At 46.1% G+C, this 26,241-nt stretch overlaps 1 protein-coding gene across 6 annotated transcripts in view; it reads left to right on the plus strand.

Moving 5' to 3' along the window:
• The first annotated feature begins 4,530 nt into the window (after positions 1–4,530).
• The window catches only part of IQSEC1 (IQ motif and Sec7 domain ArfGEF 1), a 351,403-nt gene continuing 329,692 nt past the window's right edge, over positions 4,531–26,241 (plus strand). For 2 of the 6 annotated variants that reach the window (XM_063347626.1, XM_063347627.1), the window contains exon 1: positions 4,531–5,383. In XM_063347626.1, coding sequence (XP_063203696.1) covers positions 5,118–5,383 — 266 coding nt within the window. In that variant the 5' untranslated portion in view covers positions 4,531–5,117. The remainder of the gene's footprint in view (positions 5,384–26,241) is intronic. The other 4 variants (XM_063347618.1, XM_063347619.1, XM_063347620.1 and 1 more) reach the window with 4 other exon arrangements.

Here is a 26,241-nt window from a genome sequence, read left to right on the forward strand (position 1 = left end):
TGGTGGGTTTGTCAGTGTTGGGTTGATGGTTGGACTCAGTGACCTTTAAAGGTCTTTTCCAACCTAAACAATTCTATGATTCTGTCATTTTATTCCCTTTCCTCGCACCTTGCCAGAACGCAGCATCTGTCCCACAGCCCCGAGTACCAGCACACAGCGAGCCTCACATTCAGCGCCACAGCCACATCACGACCCCCAAGAAAAACTGTGACCCACCTCTTTAAACAGCATGTTCTTTCCTTTATAAGCCCATCACTGATTCTTCCTCTTTCTGCAACGAAGCAGCATATTCCTTGCTAATTTATCCCACGCTTTTATATTAGAGTTGTTTGATACCTTACATTAACAGCACTTTTTATTTTACAGGACAGAAAGGCAGACATAGTCCTTTCCCAAGGGGTTTGCACCAGAGGACACAGTTTCTTCTGCCCACTAACATTCCCTGATATTGCTTACCAGAACAAGATATAGAGAGAGAATTCACATAAGAAGAATAATACAAAGTAAACATACTTACGAAAGGCTCATTAGAGTGAAAGACTCGGTTAAAGTTAGGTACTCAGATGGATTAGCTCTGGACCAAACTCTGCAGGCAAACTTCCAGATTAAGCTATGTAATCTGAAAGAGCCAATTTATCATTTCTTTCATAAATCAAAAGGCAATTCATGCAAACATGAATTGCTCAGAATCAGAACTCATAAAATTAAAATTGAACTTTCTACTGCCTTGCTTGTGCGCCTTAAAGTATGCTCTGTAATTTTGTCATGCCTAGCTTGTGATATTTCAAATAGTTTAGAAGCTGGTCAGGGTAAAAACACAGCCTAATTGTTCAAGTGCCATAAAAGCTGCACAGGCACCACCTGGTGATGCGAGCAGCACTCTAGAATCAAGGGCAGAAAAGTCCAGGGTTGACCTGACAGCCGGTCGAGTACTCTTCCCCTGTTAGATGAGGGGCTGAGGTGTGTAGAGCAACACATTCCATTTATCTAAGAAAAAGTTAAATGGTATTATGATCATATTCTACAAGAGATTATTGCGAAAAAGATTCATGGTAGGAAAAGGCAGAAGGAATTTTCATGCTTGTAAGCAGAAATCAGATATAGTGGTAAGAGAAATAAAAGATGTCAGGTTTTAAAAGTGGGTTATATGTAACCAGGAGGGGGAAAGAACAAGCCAGGATCACCAGAGTTTCTAAGTAACTTCAGGTCTTTAAGGTTGTGACTTTTTTTTTTTTTTTGATACCAGAGAGTCCAGTGTTGGTCTCATGGCCAGTATTGGTCTCATGGCCAGTATATGACCTACTGGGTCAATGGTCCACCTCAGCAGCGTGATTTCTATTGCCTTTCTCCAGGGAAACTCAAAAGCGTGCAGCAAATGGGCCACAAAGAATGTTGATTTTTCCGGTATTACTCAGCTGATTCCCCATCACCAGCCCACAGGAGATGAACAAGCCCTTCTGGGTGCATGGTGAGTACGCAGGGAGGTGATAAGGAACATGTATGTCATGTATCGGGACGCGTGAAAGAGGGTACACATATGCTGGACACATGGTGTGAAGGAGGCTGGTACCTACATATAAACTCTAGTAACAGGATAAACTCCAACAGCGGGACAAAATTCCTCAGTGCCTAAACACAACACAGCAAAATGAGGGCGAAAATTAAAAGGGGGGAGAGTAAGAGAGAAAAATGCCAGCAAGAAAGAAGTGGCTTCCAAGAGAATTTTTGAAGAGGGAGATGGAGGGCAGAGTTAAGATTGAGCACAAATCACTGCATGACTTCTGGGTCCTTGTTTTTTATATTACACTGACCTAATTAATTTTACATGGAAAATATGTATCTGAGGCTTTTCCCTGGACTTATCTTACTTTGAAAAGATTACTGTGAGCTGTTTGCTCACTCGTGGCATTGGTAGCCACACCAAACCACTTTTGAAATAGTAACATTTTACGCTTAGTTTTTTTTATGCAGTATAATGAAGTTAAAACTGACAAAACATCCAAGTTAGAGAGGCACGTATGACAAAAGGCAGGATTTCAGAACTGGACAGGCAAATACGCCTGTCCTCTCTTGGGCATCTAACAACAGAGAAGGCTCTTTGAACCCCCACCAGAATTTGGACCAGACGTCAGAACTAATAATAATAAATAACTAATAACTCATAAATGCTACTCTGCAGGGTATCGATGCACCAGAAAACACCAAGACTTGAGACAGCCTAGAATTAAGGCCATCCTAAGGTTCTTCCAGAGTGGGATGAGATCCTTATGTATTGCTAATAATAAATTAGTAAGAGAATCCTACTTAATGAATAAGCAACATTTCCTTTCATATTTAAACCTTCCTTGGTACTTTCCCGGGCAAGAATTAACTATGTGCTGCTTAGCTTATAAAAACGGACAGTCAGAGGCAAGATATTAGCAAGTCATAAGAATGCTATTTTGGTAATTTTCATATTTAAAAAGGTTAGGCTTGATGTCACTTAATTTTCTAACTGAGCAAATCTGAACAAGCTGGATCTGCTTTTACAATCTGTGTCTTACACACAGATAGAGAGTGAATATATTATTGATTCCATGAATATGCTTAGCTTCTAAGTTTACCTCTTCTTGTTCATTTACGGAGTGTGATGAAGCGTATAGGCCCGTTGAGGCTGCCAGAAACAACCCCCCCGACACAGAGCGCTCCTTCCCGTCCCTAAATGCTGAGTACCAGCAACACACAACGCGCACCACTAACACAGCCCAGGACGCCAGCTGCCAACCCGAGGGCATTTCTGAGGGTTTTCTGTCTTTTTTCAGTCTAATTTACGGTTTCCGGGGATGAGCATGTCCAGTAGGTTTGATTTTCTCCATGTCGCCTGTGGGAAAGCACAAGCAGCCAAGGTTCTGACGGGCAGGTCGAGTTCATTATCTTGTTACTGGTATCCGCTCAAAAAGAAAAACCAATCCCCCAAAATCAATGCGACAAAAAAGAAGCTAGCCCCTTCACGCGCTGTAATTCCTCGGTTAGCTTATCTAAGCTTATTTGAGCCACAAGACACAACTTTGCCATTTGGGAACCCAGGCACTTCCTTGTAATCTGTAAAAGAAAGAAGGAACATAATCACACTGAAAACTCACGTGTCTTTAGCAGCGTTGCATGGGTCCCATCAACCCGGGGATTTCTACCTAAAAGGACGTCTTTCAGACAGATCCTAGTTGTGCTGCTGCTGCTCCACGTCAGCTGTCCTTTCTGTGAAATGCTTAATAAGCTTTTACTGTCTGCAGATACATTAATGAGTTTTGAGTGTCTTACTTTGCATTTTATTTTGCATACAAGAAGCAAGTTCACTTGCTTTATTTATCGATTCAACTCCTGACAAACATTCTGGCTGCCTCGAGTACCCCAGTGAGAGATTGTCATAAGCATTTCTTTCCACAAAGAGCAGAGTAAACTGGTCTTCAGCAAATATATTCTGAACAAATAGGATTTTGAAAAAAAAAATATTATTTTTGACAGTTCTAATGAAAAATACTGATCAAGTTCTTGGAAAAGCAGCTCTTCAAAGAGCAGCTAAAGACTTTTCTGTGAATTCATGATCCCCTCTAGGGCTGGAAATTAGTCTTTCATGCTTCAGTCACCTCGATAGTCACAACAGCCCTTCGCTGCAGGTATGTTCAGAGCAAAAGTAACAGCTTTGCTGGTAACTTATTTCTACCTAAAATCAGCACGAGTATGAACATTGCCTGACCGACCCCTGCGTTTCTAGGCTTTCTCCTCCCCTCACGCCCCCCTTCTCCATAGGGACAAGGAAGCAGCAAGAAGGGGAGAGGTTGGGACACGGACCCTCCGCTTCGGAGCTCAGTTCCACAAGTTTCAGCCCCTCACGCCAAGGACGGACGGGGCGAGCCCGGGGACTCCAGCCCCCCCAGTAGCCATGGCTGCTGGTAGCCCCCAGCTTGCTCGCCCTGCTCAGTGGGCCCGGCGCCAAAAGCAGCGTGTCCTGGCAAACCGAGTAAAGAGCTGACTCCGCAAGAAAGGGTTTGTGCTTTACAGCGGAAACAACTGCTGCAAGAAAATTTCACTAATTGAAAACTTGCAAAGTTTAAAGGTGGAAAGAAGAGGTAGAAAAAATGAGAAAAAAATTAAAGTGACATTGAGGGAGGGAGGAGAAAGGCATGTCTTCGCCATCCTATCTCCTTCCTGCACTGTCTCCGTTTCCCTTTCCTATTCCTGGTTTCCAGGAGCATTCCCGATGTGCGTTCGCTCGGGATGACACCAGACCCAAATACTAGCAACTTTTCTTGGCTGGACACAACCTCGGTGGGCAGCGGGGTGTCACCCACGGGGTGACAGACACCGGGGCTGCTGATGGTGGGGGTCTGTGCCACCAGCCCCGCTTGGGGCACCCTGCTCCGAGGGGCCCGCACCCCCCTGCTGTTTGAACACTGAATATTTTAGACAATTAACATTTTAGACGATAAATAGCTGCTTCCCCAGACGAGCCAGGAGAAAAGCTCTGCTCTCCCATCGGCTCTCACAGCCACCCCCGCAACGCGCCTCTCCCCGGACCCTCTCGGGGAAGGGCGGGGGGGGTCCGCGGCCTCCCCCGGCCCCGCCGCCGGGCTGGCGGCGCCCAGCGCGCCCGCGGAGGGGCTCCGCGGAGGGGTCCCCGCAGGAGGCGGCCGCGGATACTTAAGCGGCGGCGGGGAAGCGGCGGGGCCCGGCGCAGGAGCCGCAGCGGCGGGCGGGCCGTCGCCCATGGCCGGCTGCGGGCCCGGCGGGGGCTGAGGCGGCTCGGGCAGGGCGGGACGGGGACAGCGACAGCGCCCGTGTGGCGGCGGCGGGGCTGCCGGCGGCGGCGTGGCCGCAGCCCCCGCCGGCTCTGCCCTCGCCCGGCAGCGGGAAGCCCCAGCGCCAGCAATGGCGGCTCGGACGAGGAGCCGCTGCGCGCCTGGGCAGCAGCCGCCACCGCTTTAGGAGGGGAAGAGCAGAGCTGGCGGGGAGCGTGTGGGGGGGGCTGGTTTCCGGCGGGTTATTTATTTCTTCCCTCTCGCTTAAGTTCCCAGCGGAGCGGGCTGGCCGGCTCCCGCGCCCCCACCTGCTTCCCGGAGGGCGAAAGGTGCAGGGAGGCCATGGAGAGCCCCGCCGAGAACCCCAGCAAGGCGGCGGAGTACCTGAAGGAGCTGAACAAGATCATCGAGACGCAGCAGGAGCTGCTGGAGAAGCAGAAGCGGCGGATCGACGAGCTGGAGCAGCAAGTGGCCAAGTTGTACCACGAAAACGCCTGCCTGCAGGACGAGCATCACCGGCACCTGGCCACATGCAGGCTCCAGCAGGGCGGCCCCCCCGCCTACCCGGGGGTGCTCAGCGCCATCCAGGAAAACGCAAAGCACGAAAAGTAAGCGCTGCCCGGGTTCGGTTCGCCCCCCCCCTCTTTTTTTTTTCCTCCCCAAGGAGGGTGTTTCTGGAGCGGGGTTTTCCTTCCCTTTCGTCTCGCGCCTGGCGTTTCCTCCAGCCGGCCCTGGGAAGCTGCGGGGCTCCCGGCAACCTGTGCCCGGTAGCCAGCCCTGGGGGGCAGCGGAGGGGGCTGCCTCAGCCCCGGCAACCCCCAGCCCCTCTGGACGCCGGTGCCCCGCAGGTTCTCCAGCCGGCATCCCGCGGAGGGGGTGGGGGGGGGGTCTGAGCCGCGGCAGCACGGCTGGGGGCTGCCTGGGGTGGGCTTCTTCCCCCCTCCGCCGCTGGGCCCTGCCGCCCCCCCGGCAGAGCGATGCTGACGGAGAGCGGGGCGAGATCTGCCCGTTCCCCCGTAGCCCGTTCCCTACCGGTTTGGGTACCGTGGTTACCCCGGGCAGCCGCTGCCCCCGCGGGGGGCGATGCCCGCCGGCCGCCGCGCTGTCGGGGACCCCCCGGAGCGCGGGGAGCCCGTCGCGTTGTCGCCGCTAACGAAAGTGACCCGGCGAGGGGTCAGTAAACATTGGCAGCTCGCCACCGCCCGGGCTGACTCGTGTGAGCTCGCCCGTTCGGGAGCCGCGTTCGCTCCCAGCCTTTGCCTCTATTTCCAGCCTCGATAAGCTGTAATTAATCGTGCGCTGCTTTGCCGAGTAGGGAAAGCCGCTTAATTGCGCGCGATTCTTAAGTAACAGGAATTCAAGAATAGCGATAACTAAAGTCGTGACGCTTACCCGGCGTGTTTCTACTTATGGAAAAAGTATTTAAGACTTAGTTTTACTTGACTGGAGTGGGAAAAGAATGCAGCGCATTACGAGCCCACCTCGCCGCCCCGATGCGACGCAGAGGGCTGTTTGTGACCCGCCGCGCTCGAATTCCCCGTGTTTCCGTGTTTTCAGAGACGCACCGGGCGGCGGGTACCTCCTGCCTCCGCGCCAGCACAGCCCTGCGGGCCAGCCGGGCGGCACGGCTCCTCGCCAGCCCGCGGCCGGGGCTGAGGGGGTTGCCCGGGGAGGGGAGCCCTCCGCGGGGCTGGGACCCCCGGGGTGGCGTCTCGGGTGCTGCCGTGGGCGGTCCAGCGCGGGGTGGCACGTGTCGGGGCACAGGGCATCCCTCCATCCCCGCATCCCTCCATCCCCGCATCCCTCCATCCCCGCATCCCTCCATCCCCGCATCCCTCCATCCCCGCATCCCTCCATCCCCGCATCCCTCCATCCCCGCATCCCTCCATCCCCGCATCCCGCCTCTGATGGTAGCCCGGGCCGAGGAGCCGTGGGGAGGGCTGGCTCCGAGCCAGTCCGGGGGACCTGTCCCGGCCCCCCCGCCCCGCCCTCAGCGGGCCCATCAGGGTAGGGGTAGGGAGCGCTGCTGCTCAGGGAGCCCTGAAATCGTGGTGCTGTGAGGTGGTGCGCTCTTAGTGTGCTGGGGCTGAAGGAGCCGTGGTTTTGGTCGCCCGGTGCCCCCATGGCCTGCTCCCATCTGCAAATGCCGTGCACCCCTCCCCGGTGTAGCGGAGTGGGACGGGAACCGACTCTTCCTCCCCATCTCCCTTCTTGCTGTCAGAGCGTTAATGCTTGAGGGGCTTTTGGTGGTTCTTTTAGGCTTTTGTTTTTTTATAAACAGTAATATCTCTATGAAAACTAAGCACATAGTGCTTAAGCAGACTGGAGAGCACATGCTGTCATTTAACAACCAATCCCATAAAGAGCTATCTCCAGAAAGTATGGAATATTTACACAAATCCTACCCTGTGCATCCTTGTCCAGTACCCGAGGATTTTTTTTGTGGCTGTGCTTCTAGTACAAGATGTCAACTCAGCTATCTTGTCCCATTTGTCTCTTGCAAACGACATTACTAAAAATTGTACAAATGGCATGCCTTGTTTAATAATATTTCTCTTCTCCAGCCCAGGACTCATTTGCAGAGCCCTCTTTGGGCAGGCAGCTCTGGGGACTCGGAGGCTTTTAAGTCTCTTAAGTGGATTTGATGCTGGGATCAGAATTAATCTGGGATATTTATGGCAGAATGGTATTGCTCCGGGACGTAGCCTGCAGGGTTTACTGGGGAAGCCGGGAGACAGCCCTGAGAGCCTGGTCCTGGGCTGGGCATGTCTGGATGGAGTTAGATTTTCAGGGCTACTTTCCTCTGAGGAAGGAACACCCCCCCACACCCCAAATCATCCTGTATCCATCCATGTCACCCCCCTCCCTTTGTAGGGAGCAAGCCTCTTCTCTTCTCCAGGAGACCCTGCCTCGCTGGGTGGGTGGGTCTCACCCGTGGGCTCCAGCTGCCTGGGAGCTGGGGCGACAAGCTAGCCACAGTATCCGTTTACTCTCTGGCTGGATACAAAAGATGGAGGAAGTCTCCAACTTGGAAAATAGAAAATACTCTTGTCTTAAGGTCTTCTCCCAGTCCCGCAGTTATCTCAGCTTTCTGAAAACCTCACCTGCAGGTTCTGGGTGTCTGTAGCTTCCCATTCGGAAGCTTAGTCTTGGTTTCCCCAGAATTAAATGTCACCTTGCATGTGTTTGGGTGGGGAATCGGGATCCCTCGTTTGGTGACGTTGAGGATTAAATGTCAGTGATGCTCACTTTGGGGATCGCTGGTGTTAGGAGAGAGGCAGCCTGTGAGGTGGCAGGTCCAGCTTGTTCCCTCCTACCTCCCTCATCTTCCTCCCTCCAGAAGCAGCAGAACTGCTTGAGCACCAGCGGGGATTGCTGCTCTTCCTCACCCTTTGGTCCTTCAAAGCTAAAATGGCCGGAATGCTTTTTAAAGGAAATTTGGCTTCTCTTAGTGAAATACTCAAACAAATCAGTACTTCTAGGAAGTCATCTATAGTGTTTGTACCCTTGAGACTTGGATGGTTTTTTCTAAACCACTTGGGCTCCTGTCTCAGAGTTCCACCTGTGTGAAGTGGATGTGGATCAGTGACACTGGGGTGTCGACACAGCTGTCCATGTAACCAGATGGTGGGGAACTGGTGGGATGCAAAAGGAAGTGTGGAAATGCTATACAAGATAATATGCTTATGATTAAAGATACTAAACAAACAAACAAAAAACCAACACAAAACCCACAACAAAACACCCACAAGTCTTGAAACTTTTCAGTTCTTATAATGGCGAGACTATACAGCTGAAGACTGCTTAAATAATTTGGAAAAGCTGGCATATCTGTAGGAATTATTTAGCTTGGTGAGGTGGGGGACTGTTAATAAGCCCTGTGATAGTCTTCTAGAAGAAAAAAACCAAGCTCCACCAGTCCAGTAAGGTAAAAATATTCTGGTTTTTGTCTTTCCAGAAAAGGACTGAAGTAGAAAGAAAGTTTCAATTGTGTGGGTGGTCTCGGAAGGAGGGATGGAGGGGCAGAGGGATGGATGAGCAGGTGCAGATGTGCTCCTTATCCTGCAAGGAGCATATACAAAAAAGGTTTGGGTGCTTGGTTTCACTTCATTTTGTGGTAATTTTGCTGAGTGCAAATCACCCTTAAAAAAATCCACAAGTGGAATTGAGGATAATTAGTTGATTACAAGGCTTTGTTAGATGTAATGAATCAGCATGTTAAAGATAACAATAGGTATTTAACTCATTAGGTTGCATGAGACTAATTTTCAGTTAATCCATTTCATTTAACATTTGAGAAAACAGCAAGAACTTCTAGAACTCAGCTCCTCGGTGCGAGGAGGATGTGTTCAGTACATCCGTTTTGGTAATGCACTTTTTAGCGTAAATATGTAAAAACAAAGCTGCTGGCTCTTCTCAAATTTGTACAAGTACAATTTTTCCAGCTCTGAAGGTTCAGTGCTGGCACGGTACCAGCTTAGGGAGTGATATTTGTACTTAACCTAATCAAGGTAAAAACTGTGTTGTTTTTCCGCTGAGAAAGTGCCTGGGAAGAGTTGGAGCGGGAGGTGGAGAACGATTATCTGCGGAGACAGAACAATCTTAGAGGGCTGCTGTTTGTAACTCAGTCTAAATTCTGCACCTGGCCTGACTGATTTATTTTTAAATGAATCTAGGACTGGCTTTGTTCTCTGGGGGAAAAAGTCACAACTGAGAGCTTTAAGAAATCCTCGCTGTGTTTAGAAGATGCTGGCGGTCTCCGTGAGTGCGGTCTAGTGAGTGGAAGGAGTTGCTGGGTGACAGACAGTCACACGTGGAAGCTGCTCCAACGGCCTACAGAAAACGAGCCTGTGGCTTTGCGTGTGGCTCCTGGCACAGGATGCCACCCTTGCACACAGGCTCTGCAGGAAGCCAGAGATCGCATTAGTGTAGAGACCAGCCTGGCTTTTATTTATTTATATTTCCCCCCCCTCCAGAGATGTCGTTTGCCGAGACAGACTGTTCACATGACGTAAATCCTATTTCCCTGCCTGTGCTGTGCTTGGGCAGCAGCTTATTTGTGTCTGCGTTAGGGAAGTGGAGGTATCCAGCATCTGTTAAAGCGTGTTTGGGCAAGGTTTTGCTTTCTCTGCCTACGAGGCTGTAGATGAAGTGCTTTTTGTGAACTCCTCTTTCTCAATCAGCCGTGCAGGGAAGTGAGATTTGTGACCCAGGGTCTTGCTGGAAGGAGCCTGCAGCAGAAGAGCTGTTATTACTAAAAGATGCCCCTCTACCTCTATTTAGTTTATTTTGCTCAGGAAGAATATATTTACGTGGAAAGCGTAGTTTGTATCCCACATGAACTCTTTACTACCACTACATGTTCTGTCAGCCCTGTAGCATGCAGGGGTGGTGTAGTGCTGAGGTTGGGCAGGATGTAAACTTGTACCTTCAAATCACTGAAAACAGTTCTGCTCCCTTTTATTTTCAAGACGTAACCGGAACGGCATGACCACTGAGAGGTGAGAGTAAGGATCTGACACTGAAGGGAGTGCTTTTGCTTTTGAAGCACTCATTTCGGCATCATTAGTGTGATTTGTCCAGCAGCAGATGAGTGAGCATCTCTTAGAGCAGACATTTGTTGTTCTGGCAGGCTGTGAGAAATCAATAGTGGGAAGATGTATAAGACGACCTGAACTTGCTAACTAAACTCAACTAAATTATTTTGGATCTCTGCTGAAATATTGGCAAATTCTTCTATTTAGCATCTGCTAAATGATAACATGTAAAGGCAAATTAATTTGAAAATTGATGTGTGCTGTGTAACTAATAAAACAAGTATTAAAAAAAAAATAAGGGGGGGGGGAAGGTGTGCAAAAAACACAGCGATGACAAAATAGTGTGCTGGTATCAAGAAAGTTCCTGGAAATCAGAGGAGGGAGAGAAAACATGGTCTGTACAGAAAACACTGAAAATACGTGCTATTTTGGGAGAGGAAAACAAATGCAGCAGGAAGCAACCCATGCTGTAACCTACTGAGTTTAAAGGTGGTTTCAAAACTTGAAATGAAGCAAGCCTGTCCTATTTAAAGCAGGCCAGACCTAAGGAATTATAAGCACTCGGTGGATCTGAAATCCTTCTCTAATGAAGCCTTATATTCTGCTGGCACCGAACACAACTTTTGAGCTTCCGAACCTTGGAGTTCTTGTGTTCTGAACTTTAACAACAAAGCATGTTTTCATGCTAGTTAGTGCTTTGATGTTCTTCCTTATGAATTCCCTGTCAAGGAAATTGAAACGCGCATCCAAAGATCTGCTTGTGGGAAATACTTGGCAATGTTCATGGATCCCAGGTCCTCAGTGAGAGCTGCTGTGATTACCATGAGTCAAGTCTCCAGTGTTGTAATTCCCACTGGTCAAGAAAGTACATCTTTACACTTATAAATTATATTAGAGGGACTGTGCTGAACATCTACATAGAAACGTGGGGTTAGGGGGAGCAGGAGCAGACCTGTTCTTCACAGGCGTGCCAAACACAGTGCTTTTGAGGAACTCTGCCTCCTGTTGAGTGAGGGATGCTAAACTTTGTCCGTATCCGCGTAAAGCAACGAACTTCCGGAAGAATGTGAAGTATAGACATACACGTTTCTGAATCTGATTTGCAGTCTTGTTGGCCTGGTTATTTGCACGGGAAGACAAATCTCCACCAGTCCTTAGGGAAGGTGTCTTCTGGCAAAAAAAAAAAAAAAAAATCAGCTGCAGCTTTTTTGAAAACCTGAATCAAAACACATCATGCTCAAAGAAGTATCTGTGGGAAGAGCTTCTTCAATGGCAGATCGCAGGAGCTATGAGGGGAAAAAGAACAAGGTAGTTCAAGGTGCTTTCTTATGGCATACTGATAGGGAGAGTAAATTATTAAAATAATAAATTATTGAATGCTTCCTGCAAGTAGCATCTTGAAAAGCTTAATTTCATTTTTTTCCTCCCAGTAAAACTGAGTGGCTTTTGTTCGCATGCTGGTCTGTGATGCTAAACTGGAGCTGCTGCGCCGGGTTCAGCGTTGCGTGGCCCTTAGATGCTGAGCTCCCGCAGAGAGCGGTTGCAGAAGTACATGGGTTCCTCCAGGACTTTCTGAAGGGTATGAATCTGGTGAGGAACAGCCACGGTTGCTTCCTCTTCCAGTTTTGACACTATCTAATTTTGGGGGGCCCCTGTATGGTACAGGGGCTGCGCAGACCTGCAGAGCATCGCAGTACGCTGAATTTCCCCTGGCTTCAGGGCTGAGTTGGGATTACAATCCCTAGCATGGGAAGAGTCGCCTGTAAAGCAGGCGGCCCGTACGCCGGGGAGTTAAGTGTTTGTTACTTAGAGCCTTTTCCCATCTGAGGGCTCCTGCCTTCTGCATGCAGGTGGCGAGGAGGTCATCTCATGCCATTCAGCAAGGGGGGGTGGGAAGCTGCTTAGGTAAGTGGATTTTGCAGCCAGAAGTACTTCCTGATATGCAGCCCACACTTGCATTATTCTAATTTGATCCTATCGTTCCTACTCATACCTTCTCTATTATGTTAATTCCCCCTTTTTTGTGTTTCGCAGCCTGCAGATACTTTTAGGCGGCACTCCTGTCTTTCATCTTCACGCCGCGAGCCTGCGAATGAGGTTGTCAGCATTGTGTTCTGCCTAGATCCTCGCCTAATTGCCTTATTTTTCTCAGCAGAATCGTTGAATTAGAAATTTGGACAACCTGAGCAGGCTTTGGTAGAGTAGATTTGAAGAGATGGTGTGTGATTGTGCGTTCTGCTGGATTTTAGGTCTTTGGTAGCTGTCCCTGATGCCGGCTGCTTTTTTCCCCACCCCCTTTGCTAGAGGGCTCATCTACAGCTTCTTCTTCAGGGTATTTCTTTGAAATCCTGGAATTCTCAGCTTACTGTGTGACAGTGGAAGAAATGCTGGTTTGTGCTAGCTAGAAATCTAGCACAAACAAACTCTCTAGATGAGAATTTGTTACCCTTTTATGGCCATTACCACGGTATTGTGATAAAGGACAGAAGTAGGAGTAAGAGGTGTTTCTTTACTCCCATCTGGTGACCCGTTGTTTGCCCTTGGTGAAACTAAGTGCTGATAATGATTGCTATTTTACAGCTGGGCAAGTCAATGTTAAAGTTAACCATCATCTCTTAATAGGTGGTTCAGAGATTTAGGTGAAAAATGATTGTGTTAAATATCACACTTGAGATAAGCTTTTTCTTTTTTTAAAGCCTGAGTTCCTTCGTGGCTGTATACCAACTTGTTTGTTTTTAATGATGTTATTTGTGTGGTTAGTGCAAGGAAAAACTGGTAATGTTGCTGTGAAGCGGGCAAAATATTTCAACAGGGTGAAGGCCGTAAAACAGAACAGCTTTCACAACAGAAGCTGGAAACCTGAGTCTTACGTTCCTCAAACAGCTAGCTATAGAAACGTCTATTTTTGCTTATCAAACTGTAATTCTGGATGGAGTCCCACTCTTCTCACTGACTGGTGCTCCCTCTGCTGCCGCCTTCTCAAACTGCTTACCAGTTTCCTATGGGAGGGTGCATGTACATCCCTATCTATACATCCAGCGAAGAAGCTGCTTTGGAACGGCAGCACCTGTGCCGCTTTTGCATCTCTTCAGAGCATTAGAAAGGTAATTATGAATGGGGCTGAGACCTCTCATGAGTTAAGCTTTTTTTTTTTTTCCCCTTCTAGTATCTTAAAGTGCAGAGGTAAACTTTCCTTTCAAATAGCACCGGTTTCAAATATAGACAGAAAAGAAATTACTCTGCTGTGAGGCAGCTGTGGAGAATGAATGAGTCTTGCTGCTATGCTAGTGAAGGAAAATACTGCTACCGAGTAGCTCGCTATAGCAATTGATTGAAACATAATTTGCATTATTTGCATGTTAATAAGAGTTCGAGTCAGACTTCCCTGACAAACATGAGTAGAGACAAAGACATACATGTAACACGTCTCTTACTGCACCGCAGTAATACGGATTTACTAACTGTAAATAGGCCTTTATTCTGAATAATTGGACAAATAAAGCAGGGGGAGGAAGGTGCGGAAGTGATCCTCTTCTCCTTTTTCAAAACTTAGGATGCAGCTGGGAGTTGATGTTTGGCAGGGTTTCTCCATCCTTGCTGGATTTCTACTAGCTGAACATCGCTGCCGGTGGTGCGGACCACTCGTAGTTAGGAGGTTTTAATTACTCTTCTTGGCCCCTGGAACTTGGAGCTCTAGGGTGAAGAAACTGCCATTTTGCGAGGAAGCCAGGCTTGCCAGACTTTGCCCAGGCTGCGGGAGCAGGTCGTGCCTGGCTCTGCAAACCAATTTCTGCTCCGAGAAGCTTTTGAACCGACAGGTTGCACCGTCAGATGGTGCTTGATAATCGTGCTAGAGGGGGCAGGCTCCAAGTTGTGGAAGGTCTTGGCCTGGAGGGCTGGGTAAAAACTTGAGGCTAATGAAGTCCCCTCTGTGGAATGGCAACCACTATCTTCTGGAAATAGTTTCACAAGTGTGTTTTCAAGGAGGGAAATTGACCATTTAATGTGTTTCTTGTTTTTCCAAGCCACCTCTACCAGTTTTCTGTCCCCTCGAACAATACTTTTCTCTACTGTGAACATAACTTATTTGTTCTGCAATGTAGTTTCTGCAACTGTACCTCTTTTTTTGCATTTTTTATTTATTGGGAATATCTAAAATTTAGGTGTAAGCTTGAGTAGCGTAAAGTCCATGTGTGTTGAAGTGACTGTTGACCAAGGTGAGATGATGACCCACCTCTTGAGCTTTGTACTAATGTGCATTTGCACTAGCACTTAAACCAGTCATTTCAGGATCATATTTGGAGTCTCTAAAATACCACATTTTGATGTTGGCAGCCTCTCTTTGGAATTTGTTGTACTGTTTTTGCTGGGTGGATGGAGTTGTGTAGCACCCCTAACAACCATCAATCGCTTCTCCTACAGTAATACTGCCATAGTCAACAAATACCTACTGAGCTTCCCGGCCGCCAGCGTTGAACCGGTATGCGCCAAGCTGTGCGTTTGAAGATGTTTGAATTGGTGGCAAACCGGGTTGTTTTTAAGATCCTTTCTGTTTATTGCAAATGATGCTAAAACTGCTATTTCTGCCACCCTCTGTTGGCGTCTCCCACCTCTAATTTTCAAGCGGTTTGACTTCTGAGAAATAAATCTTTCATTTTGCTGCGTTCAGACCTCTGCTGCCTTATGATCAAATTCCAGCTCCTGGGAGGACTTTAGATTTCTCCTGCATTTTTCCATTGTGGAGGGGTGAACAGGTAGATCTGAAGCGCGAGGGAGGGTTTTGCCGGTACCGTTCCGCAGTGTGTCTCCAAAGGGAACGCCTGCCAAGAGAGGAGCATGGGGGCACCATCCGAAGTGCTCTGTCTGCCCTTGGGTGTGTTAGAGTGCGATGGGGACCATCCTAGGGTCCAGCCTGTGGGAAGGCTTTTTCATGAAGTTAATTACAGATGACACTTGGTTTGGCAGTTGCTTGATTGGTTCGGAGTTGAATTAGAGAATTGAACAGTGCCTACTGCTCTTGCCTCATCTGCTGATGGGCCCAACACGCTGCTTTTTCTCAAAGGCTTCAGTGGCTCTTTGGTGCACTCTAAAAGCTGGGAAAGCAGGAGGAGGAATCCAGCTTGGGTTCCCTACGTAGTATAGAAGATTTTCTTAGTCCTTGCTTTTGTCAACTTTACTGTTGAAATAGTCTTCAAAACTGACAGCAAGCAAATTTCATCAGCCTTCAGGGATACCTGTGTAACAACACTGAGTTTTCTTGGAGTGTGGCTTCTGCTACAGTGAAAATGGAGCGTCTCTAGGTTAGGGTTACTCAGAGGTGATTGTCTGCCATGCCCAGGAGACGCTATTGTAACCAAAGAAGAATATCTTTGAAGTTCTGTCTGCATTTGAATTAGGAGAGCTGTGATTGATTATTACTGAAAAAATAATCAAAGGCATAGTGAGATGGTAACTCCTCTGTGAAGGTGTAAAGGGAGAGTGTTGGCCTGGATGTCTGCAGTTCTTCGGTGGCAGTGGTCCCCAGCACTCATGTGGAGAAGCTGGAGGGGAATCCTTGCCCACTGTCCGGCGTGACCCTCTTGCTTGGGAGCAATACTAGAGTGTGATAGCTGTTAGCAGCAGCCTGCGCGCTCTTGGCTCAGTAGACCTCAATATCTAGTTGTGTCTGGTTACAGGTAAGAAATGGGATATTGTAATGAGATGGGGAGAACATGACCTCTGCTCACTTGACTGGTCTCCATTGCTTCTGTTTCAGATGTTCAATGCAGCAACATCTTGTTTTTCATTGTCTTTCTACAGATGTAATGGTTTCTGCTCATGCTTGGGGAATACAAAATCTTCTGTTTGGTTGTCTTCTGCACACCATTAATGATCCTGGAAATACAGCAAATGTCAAGGATGTGTGTGAGAGAGAGATTCTAGACAATTGTCTTCCAGTTTAGCTTCAGGCATGTCACATCACTCTGCCATTTTGATCTCTTAGTATGGCTTTTCTGAATTTAGAAACTTACATATCCCAGGAATGAAGAATTTTTGACAAACCAAAAGCAAGTAAAATCACTTCTAACGTATTGTAGTATATGGCAGTATTTTTTTTAACATGGCTTCTTGGTAGCATAGACACACGGAGCGTTGAACCTTAAGGTCTTCTAGGAATTTCACATGCGCTCAAGCCTGTTGCAGAGGTAACTGTTGTGTCTGTTGTGTGGATGCTCCCTTTGTGATAGTGCCAACAGTGGAACTGTGTGGGTGTCACTTGTGCTCTACGGGTATACCTTGAAGTGAAAGGTCCGAGTCTTTGGTGCTTGTGACCGCTTCGGGTCATGTGCAGAAGGTGGCAACTGGCATTTGTCTCGCACCCTGCAGTGCAGCTGGGATGTTGTAATTGTGCTAAATTCAGAGGGGCTTCTTAGCAATTCTGGTCACGATGGCAGCAGTGGAGGGATTGCAGGGAGCCGAGCTATCGTTCTTCATTCTTGCAGCTTACCTTCCCACATTTGCTTCATCGTCCTTTCACTGATGATTTCAAAGTACAAACTGGTTCAGACTACGCTCTGTTTTGATAGTCCTTTGTTCCCTTAATGGCTTCCTTAGCAAGGCAGACATGCATTCCTCCAGAAATTAAATTTAAGCATTGTTATTTGAATGTAAAACAACTTAATATATCATCATCTTAAATTTTTGGCCTGAGCATCAGGATCCCCTGGCACGATGGACCCCAAGGTGCATGTGTGTGGTGTGCTGTGCACGCGCACTGCGTTTTAGACTTGCCTTCTGTATCTTCAGAGCATGCAGTGGTGTCCTTTGTTCACGAGTAGACAGGGATACTTATGTTAAAGGTCATCACGATGACGGTAAACCAAGAATGCCGAGTAGTAGGAATATCCCTTTGGGTTTTTACTTGCCACTAGAACTTGTGATTAATGGTTCTCTGTTATGGAGAATAGGTGTATTTTGAATTTTTTTTCTTATATTCCATCTTTATATATAGACCCATAGCAGAAGCATTTGATTAATTTTGTTTTCAAGTTGGGGGGAAGTGCATGCACTTCAACATCTGCGTCAACCTGTTGTTCTTTCTCCTTAGCTTTCTGCTTGACCTAGGCAGGACTGTGGATGGTGACTCTTAAAACATAAGTGTAACTTTGTTAGTAAAATTTGCTGCTAAAACTGAACATTTTTGATGTTTGTCTTGATGCTTAAAAAGGCAAAACTGGCCTATATCATCTTGTGTCTTAATTCATGCACATAACTTTGAGAGCTGTGTAGCACCATGGAAGTTACCTCTAGTTACAGAAAAGTAAAATGGTTATGTCTGACCCTTCCTGTTGCTGGCATTTTGTGAAGTAAATAGCTGGGAGGATTTACCTCTTCATAGTGGTCTTGCCTTGTGATGATCTCCCTGATTTGGAGACCTGACGAGCGAGGAATTTATACGCAGGGGGTAGGGCTGTGATCTAATGCAAATGAACTAGCTAGATTTGAATAAGGTAAAATCTATATTCAGCTTTCAGGCTTGATTCTATTTTAAGCTTTTAATTGAGTCCACTGGTTCGCGAGTGCTGGAGGTTGTCATCTGTTGAGAGAATGACTTTGTCTTGCAGAAAAGGAGAAAACTGACTTTTTTCTAGTTTGATGAAGGCTGCAGGACTAGTGCTAGCTCAGTGTTAAGGCTGAGACAGAACGTTCCCGTGCCTTCTGCGCTTGTCTCTGTGGGGTTAGCGGCTCTGCTAATCCAGGGTTTGGGGACGGAAGTACCAATGGGGGAAGGCAGGAGAGCGAGTACCACAGAGTGATAATCCCAGTGCAAGAACTTATCTCTCAACTTTTTCCCAAACAGCTTGGGAAGAAAACTTTCAAGGCGCAGTGACCTGACTGCGGAGGTAATTCAGTAGCTACTCCTGGCTTGTGTTTCAAAGACAACTCTAAAAGGGGGGTAAAAACTACCTCACGTTAGGAGATTTCTTAAATGCAAGCAACAGCTAGTGACCTTTGATTTAATTCTAACGATGTGAGACTTGATGGGCCAGTGCTAGGCTCCTGTGAAAATCTCATGCGGCATAGCTTTAGATGGAGTACCCCGCAATGTGCTTGCTCAGTATTTCATCGGAGGGTTACATGCAGGCAGCTGTAAGCTCTGATACCTGAAGAAGGGGCAGCAGGGAAAGTAATTGCTGCTCCCAGTTTCCCCAATTGCTGATGTTACGCCCTGTAGGTTTCCTGGTCTTTGCTGCTTAAAAAACCCCAAAAGGCATCAGGATTCTCTGCGAAGCAGCACAGGTTGCTTTTAGGCCTAAAAAGGCGATTTCTGTGCTGAAATCTCCTCATAGCAATATGATTAGAGGGGGTTTTGGTTATGCACAAGTGTTCAAGCAGCACGATCTTCTGTCTAGTATTAACTTGGGTAATAGATGAAGTCTCACGCTAACATGAACCAACTCCTAATTAGGAGCGGTGCTCTGCAGTGAAGTCCCACAGGACTCTGCATTTTCCCCTTTGACTTACAGACACGCCTAGGGCAGAAATACTGCTCTCAGAGCTGAGGCTTAGATGGTCTCTATGAAGTCAGATAGCAGGCCAAATGTGTGAGAGCACGCCATTTTCTTAGTTGGATTTGTTGTGTTAAAATCTGATCTAGGTGGTAGGCTTTCTAAGAGGCTGAACGACTGGGAAGTATCTTCAGTGCTTGAGTTGGACCTCACACCTTAAAAGAAAACCAAGAATCCTTATAAAAGCAGAAAAAAAATGTTGTGTCTCCTTTCCCTACCCTTTCTGCTTTCTTTCTCAATATAGTGATAGCTTTAAGACAGTATAAATTTGCCTGTCTCAGAACTTATCACGGAGAAACTGGTGCTGATGTTGGGGCTCAAAAATATATATCAGGCTTTCATCTCATAGGGGTTTACGTGCTGGGTAGAGACTTTCCCCACCGGAGTTTTTTCAACCTTCTTATGACTTCCTGCGGCAACCTAACCTTTATCCAAAGGTATCTGGTAAGAGTAGCTCCTAACCAGGAGGCTGAGGGTTGTCTGTCCTCTTGACTGCTCCCTCTGAAAGCAAGAAAGTATAATTTTTTTTAAAACACATTGAAGCGTTACCTAACTTTTTTTCCAGAAAGCGCTTTCTAGCACTGAGCTTTACTTGTTCTGCAACGTGATGCATCACCAGCACTTGCTGACATAAACCATGATCTTCACCTCTCAGTTGCTCATGAAAATCATTATTTTTTTGACTTGCCTTACTGCCAAAAGCTATGTGCAATATCAGAAGCTTGTTCAAGTATTTTACTCTGAAGTAAGGAAAACTGCTAGTAAATCAGGGACCCATCCGGTTTGTCCACCGAGTAGTGCATCGTCCAAGTCTCGTGTCTTTACTCCTGTGAGGCTGTCGTTGTTTTAAGCAACTTTTTACTATGTGAACATCTTTAAAAAGTAGGTGCTTCCTGGATTTTTAAGAAATGATCACAAGCGGTTTTTTAATTTTTTCTTTTTAAATGTGGCATGGCGTGACCCTCTTAAGCTCTTTCATGAGTCATCGTGCTGTGAGTAAAGGAAATTATTAAACCTCTTTAAACTAGATGAAGAGTGCCTTTTAGATAATGTGATTGAGAATATGTTTTGCTTATGATAAACTATGCAATGAACCTTGATATTACCAACACATTTAACTAACTTTACAAAGATAAGAGACTTTGACAAAGGTCACTGTAGCTTTGTTTCATATTATAGCTTGTCTGGCTTTATAATTTTGTCTGTCTTCATGTGTTATGTTAATATATGCTCTAGCTAAATGGATACATTGTGTAGAAGTGACTGTTTAGAAGCCTGCTATTGTAATAATAAATCTTAAGTAAAACTGGTGCGATATGGTTTGTAATTCTGGGGTGAATCCAGGATCTGCCGGAGACTGGCCAGTGATAACCACTGCAGGGCCAGGCTCTCTTGTCTCCTCTGAGAACAGTTACGGGCTGTAACCGGCTTGGTGTGAAATACATTTTGAAGCAATCCCTAGAAATGTATTTCTGGATTGTTTAGTTTATAGAATCATAGAATGGTTTGGGTTGGAAGAGACCTTAAAGATCATCCAGTGCCACCCCCTGCCCTGCACAGGGACACCTCCCATTAGACCAGGTTGCTCCAAGCCCCGTCCAGCCTGGCCTTGAATTTATTCATCATTTATTTCAGAATCCAGAACACTTTATGAAACGGTTCACTCCTGTTTTGGTAGATCTGGTTGCCATGTTGAGTGCAAAATGTGAGAGTTAGTGGCTTTCCGTTTAAAACTGCCTCGTGAAAGGAACTAAAAAGACCATTTAGAGATGAATAGCCAATTTGTAAGTCATTGTGCTCCTTGGTAGTTGAAATGCCAACAAAATATCTCAAATCTTTGTCACCTGCTCAACTAAGCACAGGATTTTCACTTTACTCCTTGTGCTCGGCTGAATAGATGTTTCTATTGGTAGAGCGTTAACTGGGCAAAACTCTCACTCGGGCAGAAATGATTGCTAGTAGTCATCTCCTGACTGTTATAGATCGGCTCCTTTTCCAAATAATGGGATTCTTTCAAGAAGTCGGTCTTAATAATTGATGCCCAATATATTATGTTATCTTCAACGGTTAAAATCCTTTCTTTATTTTAAGAAAGGGGAAGTAACAGAAAAGACTCGAGTGTACTGCCTGTGGCTTTCTGCCAATTTACCAGGAAGTGATTTTAGTTGAATTTAAATTCTTTATCAGCAATGAAGATTTCTTTTTTTTTCCTTTAACTTAAGCAGGGTGCTTCTGTTTCCAAAGAATAAGGACAGTGTAGGGTAGCTTGATCTCCACTTATTAGGTAGGTACCTGGGAGATGGAAAAAACTTAACTCCCTAATTAGAAGTTTGACTGGGTTGAAATAGAAAGCTAAGTTGTAATAAGTAGTAATGCCTGGGATGTGGTGATAATAGCCAAAATAAACTGCAGTGCCTGGAGGACTGTGAAGCTTGTGATGCTGTCAGAGCAGATAAGTCCTTTTCTCTTGGCTAATTTTGTATTTAACATAATGTTTGGAGGCGCTGTTGGTCTCCCCAGTACACCTGAGAAAATACAGTGACTGAAGAACCGTTGAAGGCATTAGCCACAGCTTTGTGGTTCGAGACCTCCTGCATGATAATTGTTCTTTGACTTGAAAATCTTTTCAAGTTTATAAATCGCGTTGTGATTTTCCAGACACAGGTAGTGAGTTGAGTTTGAATATCTTTGCAAGGATGCATTTAATGGCGGAGGTCCTGGCTGCTAGTCCAGACGTGGCGAGGCTAAAAAGAAGCATCCTCTTCTCAAACTGGGGAACTGGGCAGCAGGGCGACCTCTTCTCGGTGTGGGCTGAGACCCCAGTTAGCATACAGCTGGTGGGCAGGGAGGCTTCGGGGACTGTGTCTGAAACTGAAGAAAAGAGGATAGAACTAGAAGAATTACTCTGATGTACCTCTGATCCAGGTACAGGAGTATCAAAGTAGATCACAGAATCACAGAATGGTTCGGGTTGGAAGGGATCTTAAAGATCATTGAGTTCCAACCCCCCTGCCACAGGCAGGGACACCTCCCGCTAGAGTTTCACTGACTCGAATAAAGTCAGTATCTCTTGTTGCCTTCCTCAGGCATGCAAACTAAGGGGTGGCAACTCCGAGGTCACTCCAAATTCATGTGTGTTCTGTTCTTGTGCTACTTGAATGCCAGCAGAGGGAAGCTAGGTAGAGGCCAGGGCTTCTCCTGGAGATAGCTGCAGTTTATCGCTTTATCCAGCACCGTCTTTACCAGGCGTGGATTCAGTCCATGTGAGGCATATGGGTACACTTGCACATCAGGCAAGATGTCTTATATGTGAGGACTTGGCAAGTGCCAGCTTGTTGTCTTGGTGACTGTCAGCAGGAAGAAGAACGTCCCCCTTTCTCTGTGAGCGTGGGCTCAGTTTTGGAGTTTGGTGCTCGAGCTTTCCCAGGTCTCCCTGGGAGGCTGTTCTTCCACGTGCCAGCGAGCAGGGAATTCTGTGCGACTGATGCAGTTCAGTAAACGTTTGGCTGCTAATCAAGTCCTGTAATTTTGTTTATAATAGCCTTGTAGGAATTGGGTCGGAGTGGGCAAGTGAGCTGTCTTTTGTGGTGCTGGTCCCCTGCCACGTGTGTATCCGTGTTTTGACGAGAGGGAGCCGTTCCATGCTTGCCTGTGTAGCAGTTGAGCATCCTTGGCATACCTATACGTTGCAAAAGTATGTTCCTCACCGTTTTTTAAAAAAAAAAAAGGCAACAAAAAAACCAGAGCCACAACAAACCAAAAAAACCCACCCAACAAAAAAATCAACCAAACAAAAAAACCTGTCTAAAAATGTCATGTCCCCAAACAGTGCAAGTAGAAGACTAAATTATTTATCAGGTTAATTTATGATCTCTTCTGTGACTGCTACGTTTAGACAGCAGGTGGCTTTATTCTCACTTCTTGTTTTTTCTTTCTGCTGGCCAGTCTCTCCCTCTGAAAGGTGAAGGCTCTTTCTGTACATCCCGCTCCTTTTTTGAGGCAGGTTTCCTCCCCCAGGAGAGCTCGCTTTTCCTGTTCTGTTGGGGCTGGAAAGCCAGTGCTTCTAGGAAGTTCGCTTCTGCGCTTACTCTGCTTGGCTCTTCTCAAAGCACTAGAGATATCCCTTCCCAAATTTAACTTTCTGCATTTGCTTAGCTTTCTGAAACTCCCAGGGGTTTATTTTTGGGGTCCATCTGTTACCTTGGCCTCACATGACAGTTTTACATGGGCTTGTTTCTTCTCGCTTCCTTCACATGGATGTGAGTTGTTTGGATTTATTTTCAAACTTAACACCAGTATCTCGTTCTTTGATGCTGGACTACCCACAGAGCTGGAGGTATTTTTACTTGGATGTGACCAGTAATCCATTCTTAAGCATCCAAGTCAGTGTTGAAGACTTCCTGTTGGTAAAACAGGATTATGAACATCAAAAGGTAGCCACACAGCACAAACTTATTACCTATTAATTATGCTATTTCTGGGTACAGTAGTTGCTTTTGGATTTGCTTCGTTAGTAGCTTTGGGAAAAGGGCTGTAACTGAGGTGGCTGGGGTTATCCTCTGCACTTCTGGCAATCTGATTCTTCATAAGGTAAGCTTTGAGCTGAATAAATACCTCATTGCAGTAAGAAAGGAGACTGAAAAACCTGGCCCTGCTCACTAGCTTATTTGATAGCATGAGAAAAAATCGTGTTGCCCTCCATAAAAGTAATATGGATGCTAACTTATACTTTAGAAAACTTCCTTTCCATTTCCCTGCTAGCTCTCCTTAAAAAAAAGACCACAAACAAAAAAACACCCCCAAAACCCCAAATAAAACAAAAAAAACCCAAACCACCAAAACATCTCTTTGTGATTCTATTGGATTTCCCAACTTGTGCTTTATTTTACTTTAGTCAACCAGAGATGGCAAGGCATCCACTGATACCCTTTTGTCCTTCCCCATCCAACAAAGTGTTGTGTGGTTGTTGCGCAGCTGGAGTGAGCTCTAAATATAGCACAGCTTGTACTGTAGGAAAAAATACGGCACGTCTGTGTTAAACACCTCTGCCTCCTCCCTGGTTTCAGAGAGCATTGCTTTTTGCCATCTTACCACTCTGTGCACTTACAGCTGATACAACCTCGCTGCTCGCTGGGGAAGAAGCTCCTTCAGGGAAGCTGGTGGGTGGCTGAGAAGATGCTGAGAAATGAGCCCAAGTCTCTTTACTGCTTCTTAGAATGAGCCTAGAGCGCGTCGTTATTCTGATTCGCGATGTTCCTCACCAGGCAGGAAAAGATGTCATTTCTCTCCTGCCTTTTCGTGGGCTGTGAAATGTAGCCTGGCTGGATAAGCAGCGATGGCGCAGTTGTTGCTAAGTATAGCAGCGCTCGGGGTGGGGAGAGACGGGCTGTCCTGCCTGCTATTTGAAATGGCCAGCGTTTCCCATCCTTGAAAACACATTTTTGAGAGCTTTACCAATAAAAGCGATACGGCACGACTTGTAACTGGAGCCACTGAAAATGAGGCACGGTGAGATTTTTATGCTGACGTCTGTATTTTTATTAAAAATAATATTTTAGTGTAGTATCTGCAGCATATTTGAGTAAGCAATCCATCGTACCTTGTTTTTTTTCAGTGATTATGTTACTAGTGCGTGAAACATCCAAATACAGTCTCACCTTAGAAAGCCCTTAAATGGTCCTCTTGCGTAGCAGCCAGATCCTCTTTTATAAGCTGGATTTTCCTTCTGGTTTTGGACTTCCAAAATATTTACTGTTGAAGGCAGCCTTTTTTCACTGCTTTGTTGGAGAACACTTTTCTACACCTGATATTTATAATAATTTCAGGTACAGTGGCATTCTACTGTGTGGTGTTAGAATTGGGTTTTCCTGAGTCTTTTTATTTTTTTTTTATTTTTTAAAGTCTGGTAAGAAAAAACAAGTGGTCAGACTTCCTGGAAGGTGAAGCTACTTGCAGTTGTGGGTAACCATGAAACAACGTCCTAGGTCAGAAGTGTTTCACCACTATGCAACACTAAGCACATGATGAACTTCAGGATAATTCACGCCCAGGTTATGCTGAAGAAGAAATCCTTGCCCTGCAGTGGAAAAGGGCAGCAGAAATCAGGGCTTTGTGTTAGAAAAAGGTATAGCAAGAAGATTGCTGTTACTTGGATTTAATAATTAAAAAAAAACAAACAACCCAAACCAACCCAAAACAAAGCCCTGCTTCCAAAGCAAAATGAGTTGCTGTCTGATCTTTTTTTTTTTTTTATAATTAAGTAAAAGGATGAACCAGAAGTGCTAATACATGTACTGTTTTACCCTGGGAGTCTCAGGAGCTTGTGTTGCTGACAAAGCAACAGTATGTTTATTAAAGTTGTGGAGTCCTATATTTTGTTCGTTGCTTGAGCTGCCAGTAGAAGTGGATTCCCGAGTAGCCAAGAATGGCATCCCCCAACAGGCTTATTGGACTCCTGCTTTCCATGCTGTGCGCTCTTTGCCACTGTTTTTAAGTGTGTGTCTTGGGGATCCAAGCATCAGGTGATAAGGGATTAAATCATGAATGCATGTAAATGTAGCAGGCAGGGTCTCTGACACAGTTTCAGATGGAGTTTTGCCATTCCCATGTCAAGAGTGTTGGCAAAATCCAAGGTTCATGACAGTGGGTGTAAAAAAAACCAACCCAAAAAAAAAACCACCAACCAAAACCTAGTTATAGTGCTAGTGCTTTTTACCGAAACCATCTGGTGTTGGATCTTTGGCACTAATGAAAAACTTGTTCTTTATGTAAGAAAGGAAAGAAAATCAGCCAACCTAGAAAACATAAAACTTTCCCCTCTTTCCTCTCCTCCCTCCCTCCAGAAAGGGAATTAGGAGAACCTTACCACAAATACTACGTGAAATGCAGTTTAAAGGTGTCTGTGACTAAATGTCTCATCTTGCTTAGAAAGCACTCACTGGTATTTTTAATCCGAAGTCAGAAATTACTACCATGTTCCACTTGTCAATGCTAAAAAGCGTGTTCCAAGGAGGGGATCTGAAGATGAGATCGTCTGCCTCCAGTTATTTAAGGAGGAGGCTCCCAACCTTTACAGATTCTGGGGGCTGCGGGTGTTTCTTGTGCTGCGTCCGCTTCAATCAAAGCTGAGGGTGCTGGAAAACTTGCTGAATTTCAGGAGGGATGGGGTCAGCTTGTCTAAAAGTGCTTTTATTTTCTGGCCGGCTGGTACAGCAAGCTCACCCTTAGTGGTAAGCTTATCTCAGTATAATGTGTCAGAGTCTTGAGACGAATACTTGGAATTAACAGTTTAGTACTATGGAAAGAGCGGGCTTGGTAAGTAAGAGAACTTAAGACTTCTTTCCCAAATGAATTAAAAGATCACATACTTTAGTACTGTGA

This window comes from Chroicocephalus ridibundus, chromosome 10, assembly GCF_963924245.1.
Source record: "Chroicocephalus ridibundus chromosome 10, bChrRid1.1, whole genome shotgun sequence".
Lineage (NCBI taxonomy): Eukaryota > Metazoa > Chordata > Aves > Charadriiformes > Laridae > Chroicocephalus > Chroicocephalus ridibundus.